The following is a 6,286-nucleotide window of genomic DNA, read 5'->3' on the forward strand; positions in this document are numbered from 1 at the left end:
TTAAATCAGCATCTTGATAAACTTAATGTCTCATATTTAAAATATGCTTCATAGAACATATCAAAGGTGGCAAATATTAAAGTCTTTGCATAAATTTTAGTAATCTGGTACCACCATGTAAACCTACATCAAATTAAAGTAATGCTACTTTATTTTTCAATTGTATGAAAACAGTTGTTAAATTCTTGATGCTTAGGTTAACCAATTTCTTTCTAACATTTAAAGTGAGTGGTTTTATTCAGTCTCATCCAGTCATTTAAAACAATTCTCTAAAATAAAAAAAGGACTTTAACTTATAAGCTATACTATCGTTTTTTTAATGGTTTTATTTTTTTAATTTATCTCACTGTTGGAAAAGTTTTAATTAGTTATTCTTAACTTCATGTTTTTATGGTGATTGAATATAGCACGATGCAGAGATCCAGTTCTTTTAGCCTTTCTCTAAAGGAGAAAGGCGAGAGAACATGATGTTAAAGTAAGGCACAAGTGTATCAATCTTAATAAGTAAGATAATAAGAGTCTGTCTACTGGTTTAAACTTTCCCATCTCAAGGCACAACTGGAATTGTATTGAGTAATAAAACAAAAAAGCAGATATCTGAGCAATTAGAGCAAAAACGTTTTGACCTTTAGTTTTTTTTTTTTTACTTCAGTGTTGAGCTTCTATGATTGGACTCTGACATTTGTAAAGATTTAGTACTACATTCATGTAATTCCCTCTTCTTGTAGTACATTAAACTCGAAGGCTACTTTTTAACTTAAACTGAATATATTGTGAAAGAGGCTTTTATGTAAAATTTTTGAGCAGAACTGAAATTGGGGTTGCACTCATGTTTTTAAAATGTATAAATCATCTGAAATAGTTCTCTAATATTTAAACAGCAAATGTGTTTCCATTATCCTGTCAATTTGATTGTAAAGATGTCCTTTTAAGTTTTAAACATGCGTATCTTCACAGTTGACGAATGTGTAAAAAAAGGCCTAAAAGAAAGAAGCTGAGGACAAAGCAGCTGAAAATATGGGAGAAAGTTGTGAAGAGTGATGGCCATGGGTGCATGTGCAAAATTGAACTTGGGCATCAGTGCATAACACAATGGCCACCCGAGAATGAAGAAGGAATAGAGAAGTCTCTAGCTCAAATGTGAGCTCGTCAAACCACGATTTATATGGTTATTTGTGCAATAAGCAGGAGAACGACATCAGTAGGAATTCTGTCTGAGAACAGTAGCCTTGAGACTAACGGGGAATTAAAAGCATGCTGTGGTGAGCTCTGCCTACTTGTTTTTTTAATTTGTGAGATAAACTTGAATTCACAAAAGACAGCTTAATTCAGCATTCAGACAACATTCTGCTCTGGTTCTAAAGAAAATAGTTTCTCTGATTTGCACTGTTAGCGATGCGTTTTCTCTGAACAAGTGTGTCAACAGAATACTTGCGTCAATGAGCCAGGCAGTGGTTGCTGAAAACATGCTAACAATTTATGGAAGCTGCTTAACGGCTCATTTTTGTATGTCATTTTTTAATGTTTTATTGGTTCAACTGCAATGAAGTTGAAAACCTTTCTTAATTTCAAAGCACAAAGTGTTTTGAATTGAAAACAATGTTTATGACTGGTGAGGAAATGCTCACAATCTTCATTTTTACAAATGTGTGTATAAAACAAACTTTTGTGTGTTGTGTTACCAGTTGTATCTTTATTTGGCTCATTCCTATTACAAAGTTCTTTCTTGCTAAACAAAATGGTCCAGTTTCCACTTTGAATAATAATTTAACATGTATAAACTTGACACATGGTGGTGAAGGTTCATTTTTTTATAATGGCTTGTCTCCACGGTCTCTCGGTGTATCATAGCAGCTCTATTTAAAATGACTTATCTACTTTAAACAGCTGAAACGTTGATCGAGATGTGTTGATCGAGATCAACACATCTCGATGTTATAGGTTTTCTAGTTTAAAAAAAAAAGATGAAATATGCCCTTTAAAGTTTTATGATTTTGTATTTCACTTCTTGTCACTCCTCTCTGCAGCTCCTTGTAGGATTTGAGGGAGGAACCATTGTGCAGTGGGACCTCCGGGCCAAGAAGGCCGACTTCAGAATCTACTATGATGAGGTTTGTTCCATTCCTTGCTTTAATACACTGATAGAAACTGCACTTATGTGACATTTTATTTCTAAAGAAATTAAAACAAAAACATGAAAGGCAACTTCTTAAAAGAATGTCAGAATTTATTAGCTACATTTTGTGGGTATTGTTTTCTTTAGAAGTAAAATAAAAAATACCCACCTTAATTAACAATGCAACTAGTTGTTAAAACTTAATTTGTCGAAATAAACTAGTTTCAAAAGAAAAGTGCCATTTCCTTTTATTGACATTTTACTCAGAAAGACAGTGGCTATTGATAAAAAAAGCCTCTAGTCATCATGTCTTCTTCTTATTAAGTGAAACAATTTAAGCTTTTTGCCTGCCAATACTTTTAAAGTCAACAAAGTGCAGCACAATTAAGATGTCTGAGCAGCATCAAATGGTATTGGCTTCAACAAGTCTGTCAGCATCCAATTACCGTTTCTTCAAAGAGTTGTAATTGGAAGGATTGGAGCCTGCAAATGCTCCTGCCATTGAAGTTGTCCTTTTAAAGCTTACACAGTCCTTTCAGCTGTCATAGGTGAAGACCCAGAGAGTAGTGAAGGATATAAGCATTTACTTTCTTTATGGTGTGTAATTGTCTCAACTTGTTTGCCATGTTGATGTTAGTCTGAAGAGACTTTCCGGCAAAACGCAAATACTTTCACGTAAAAATGGAACAGAACTGTCATCACAACGTAACAGACATTTCAGCAAGCTCAGATTGTAATACAGATATTAAAATTATCTTAAAGGTTAAAGATATGCTAGAGTTGATACAGGTCAGCCAAAGTGGTACATGTATAATCTGCTGTCTTCTAAAGAATGTAAAAACACTGATTTTCAAAGAAACTGGGGTTTGTTTACAATTTAAGCTAAGCATTTAAATTGTTATTGAATCAAACAAATATGTTTGTTGTTTGTGTTGTCCTACCAAATTTTACTTGAATCTTTTTTTTTTTTTTTCATTTCTATTCTAAAGCAAGGCATCCTTAGAGCCATATTCCCCCTTAGTATTGTCACTTTGTGCACTTATCTTCCACTTATGCTGCCACTCTTACCTCCTCTTTCATTAAGAGAGCTTTCTGTGGCTCATCGTCAATGTAGCATAAAAGTTGTGTCTCACACCTACTGAGTTAAAAATGAATTTTTAAAAAATTGGACTACTAAAGAGTAAACAGCTCAATTGTCCTTAGGGTTCACCCAGAACAATTTGTGAGGAGGGCAATTGCAGGAATGCTGTAAGCTCCTAAATAAAGCACGGTGACACTAAGTGTGATTTAACAAGAAATGGATAAAGCAGACTATTTGCAGACCACATATATATATATATCTATGTCTGTCTTTAGGGAAGTGTGAAAAGAAAGACTTGATTTTATGGAAGTAAAATATTATTTTGCTCTGTCTGATTGGTACAGGCTATCCATTCAGTCAGTTGGCATCATGAAGGGAAGCAGTTTATGTGCAGCCACTCGGACGGCAGCCTGACGCTATGGAACCTCAGAAACACTACCAAGCCATTCCAGGTCACCTTTCCTCACGGTGAGATATCCACTCATTCCACTTCTCAAATTCCAGAAAAAAACATGCAGCTCGCCTGTTGCCTGTGTGCCTTGCATTGCAAAGGTGTTTATATCCCCTGACGTTTTTACCATTTCACTATGAGCTGCAATGTAGTTTTGAGGATTACACAAAGCAGTGCATTATTTTGAAGTGGAAGGAAAAATGATGCATGGTTTTCTAAAATCTTTACAAATAAAAACCAGAAATGTGTGATGTGCCTGTTCATGAAATGTCCACAGTACCTTTAATAAATTACATGCTGCCAGTTTGCTTCTCAGATCAACCACTTGGTGAATGTAGTATTGCTGTAGGTGATTTAATCTCTGTATTAATATAGTTGTTCTGTGAAGACCTGAAACGTTTAGAGTACACCTGCAAATCTACAGAGATGTGGCCATCCACTTAAACTAATAGAGTGGGCAAGGAAAGCATTAATCAGAGGAGCAGCCAAGAGGCCTGTGGTATCTCTGGAGAAACTGCAGAGATTCACAGCTCAGGTGGGAGAATTTGTTTACAGAGTAACTATTAGTCATATACTCAAGTATCTGGTCCCTGTGGAAGAGTGGCAAGAAGAATAAGCCATGTTTGGAAGGAATGCACAAAAAGTTGTGTTTGCAGCTTGGCACAAGTCAGTAGGAGGACATGTCAGGCTTGTTAAAGAAGGTAGAGATGGAGGTAGAATCCTATTGTGAAACATGGCAGTGGCAGCAACATACTGTGAGATTGCTTTTCTCTAGCAGGGATGGGGAAGCTTGTGAGAGCAGTTGGGGAAAATGGATGGAGCTAAATACAGAGCAATACTGGAAGGATGTAAATTAAAGGGCACAAAACACTCGAGATTAAGGAATAGGGTAACTTTTAAACAGTATGTGAATGGATGGGGGTTGGTGTTGATGAGATGCCAGATTGTTTTTGTTAGATATTTGGAAAACTGTGTTTCCCTTTCCTTCTGTTTTACAATTATTTGCTACTTTTTGTTAGTGTAGAAACAGAAATACAATCAAAAACAGTGTATAAGTTTGTAAAAAACTGTATATTGCAAAAGCAACAAATGTATATAGCTTTAAACCTACAAAGCTCTTTGTAAACGAAAACCTTTCATTGCACTGAGGGACCTGAAAGATGCAGATTCAAAAATATTTAACATATTTGTGAACACGTGAAAAACTGCCGTATACACATCAACAAATTGATTTTTATGAAAGTAAGATTAGAATATTATGATCATATGAATTCATGATTAGAATAGTAACCAAATCCTATTTTCTTTTTTATGCTGTTTGTGATGAACATTTTAACAATGTGTGTGTTTGTGTGTTTAAGCATGCGAGTGAAAGAATGAAATTAGCCGTAAACTCACTCTAATTGAACCAGACTAATTTTCGCTTCCTCAAAGAAAGAAAGAAAACCTTCAGAATCAGATCGCTGTGAAATCTTAAGCAGTGGTTCAGCTGAGTGATTTCCATATTACGCTTGAAAGATTTCAAATGTATTCTCTTGCTTTAAATTTTCCTTTCCTGGCTTTGTTTACTGCCGGGACATCTTGACCTTGTCAGATTTCCCTTCCCTCACCGAGAGCTGTGAGATAACAGAAAGTTGAAGCAGAAAAGAAAGATGAGAAGGTGAGAAGGTAAACATCAGAAGGATGTTTATATGGTATATTGTAGGTCTGACCTGAAAGATCTCAGTAGGTAAGAACATTGTCAATGATTTGAAAGCCAGACAGGCAGATCTGGAGAGTCCTGAGACCCAAGATTTTGAATGACAAGACAGCTAGAACTCAACAACCTGGACTCGAAGGGTATCTGGAGAGGCTGGAGAAAATTGAGGGGAATCACGCTGTGGGTGGAGTTATGGTACACTGCAGGTGACTGTCATTGCTAGGCAATGCAGAAGACCAAAACTGTGGGTGGAACTGCAGAAAAGACACTCAGACAAGTGATTCAGTCCAACTGACTACAGCAAAAGGCCCAATGAAAGAAAGCAAAAGCAAAACCCAGAGAGAGCAATGCTACACAGAAACTAAAGCTCTCCGCCTGGAGCCTTCCTTTCTTTCTGAAGGTTTGCTCCGGGACTGGTTCCAGCTGAGGGCCAGCAGACTGTGGGCTCCCTGACAGGGAACTGGTGAGCAGAGGGGTGGCCAACTGGAAGTCAGCATTCAAGTCTTAATTCAAGATGTGGTGTTGATGCTGAATAAACAGACTCTCACAGTTTACAAAGAAAAGGGCACACTTTGCCTTTAAAGAGCACTCTGTGTATTTTACTCTCACAGGCTTGAGCTTATATTGTTGTATGCTCTGGGACTGGTGGTATAAAAGAGAAGATGGTCTCATTGCTGCCTTAATTATGTTACACAGTCTGGTAAGAATTTGTCTTGACATGTTACTGATTAGTTTTGAGTTGATTTTAAGAATTTAAATTAAAACTGATTAAAAACTAGATGCACAATTCTAATACAAGATATGTTTGGCAAAATAATTTCTCAGGTTGCCTTCTGGTTATGCTTTATTTACAGTCTTTTGTTACAGTTGTGGTCAAAAGTGTACATACACTTGTAAAAAATCATCATGTTATGGCTGTCTTGAGTTTCCAATAAGTTC

The 6,286-nt window shown here is 36.3% G+C and overlaps 1 protein-coding gene across 1 annotated transcript in view; it reads left to right on the forward strand.

The window, feature by feature from the left end:
* The window catches only part of stxbp5l (syntaxin binding protein 5L), a gene marked incomplete at its 5' end in the record, with an annotated part of 82,513 nt that overhangs the window by 24,036 nt on the left and 52,191 nt on the right, over positions 1–6,286 (forward strand). Inside the window, 2 exons of the mRNA XM_015032560.1 lie at positions 2,028–2,111; positions 3,542–3,665. Of these exons, the coding sequence (XP_014888046.1) occupies positions 2,028–2,111; positions 3,542–3,665 (208 nt within the window). The remainder of the gene's footprint in view (positions 1–2,027; positions 2,112–3,541; positions 3,666–6,286) is intronic.

This window comes from Poecilia latipinna, unplaced genomic scaffold, assembly GCF_001443285.1.
Source record: "Poecilia latipinna isolate Pla-1442-1.1 unplaced genomic scaffold, P_latipinna-1.0 Scaffold245, whole genome shotgun sequence".
In the NCBI taxonomy this organism is placed as follows: Eukaryota; Metazoa; Chordata; class Actinopteri; order Cyprinodontiformes; family Poeciliidae; genus Poecilia; species Poecilia latipinna.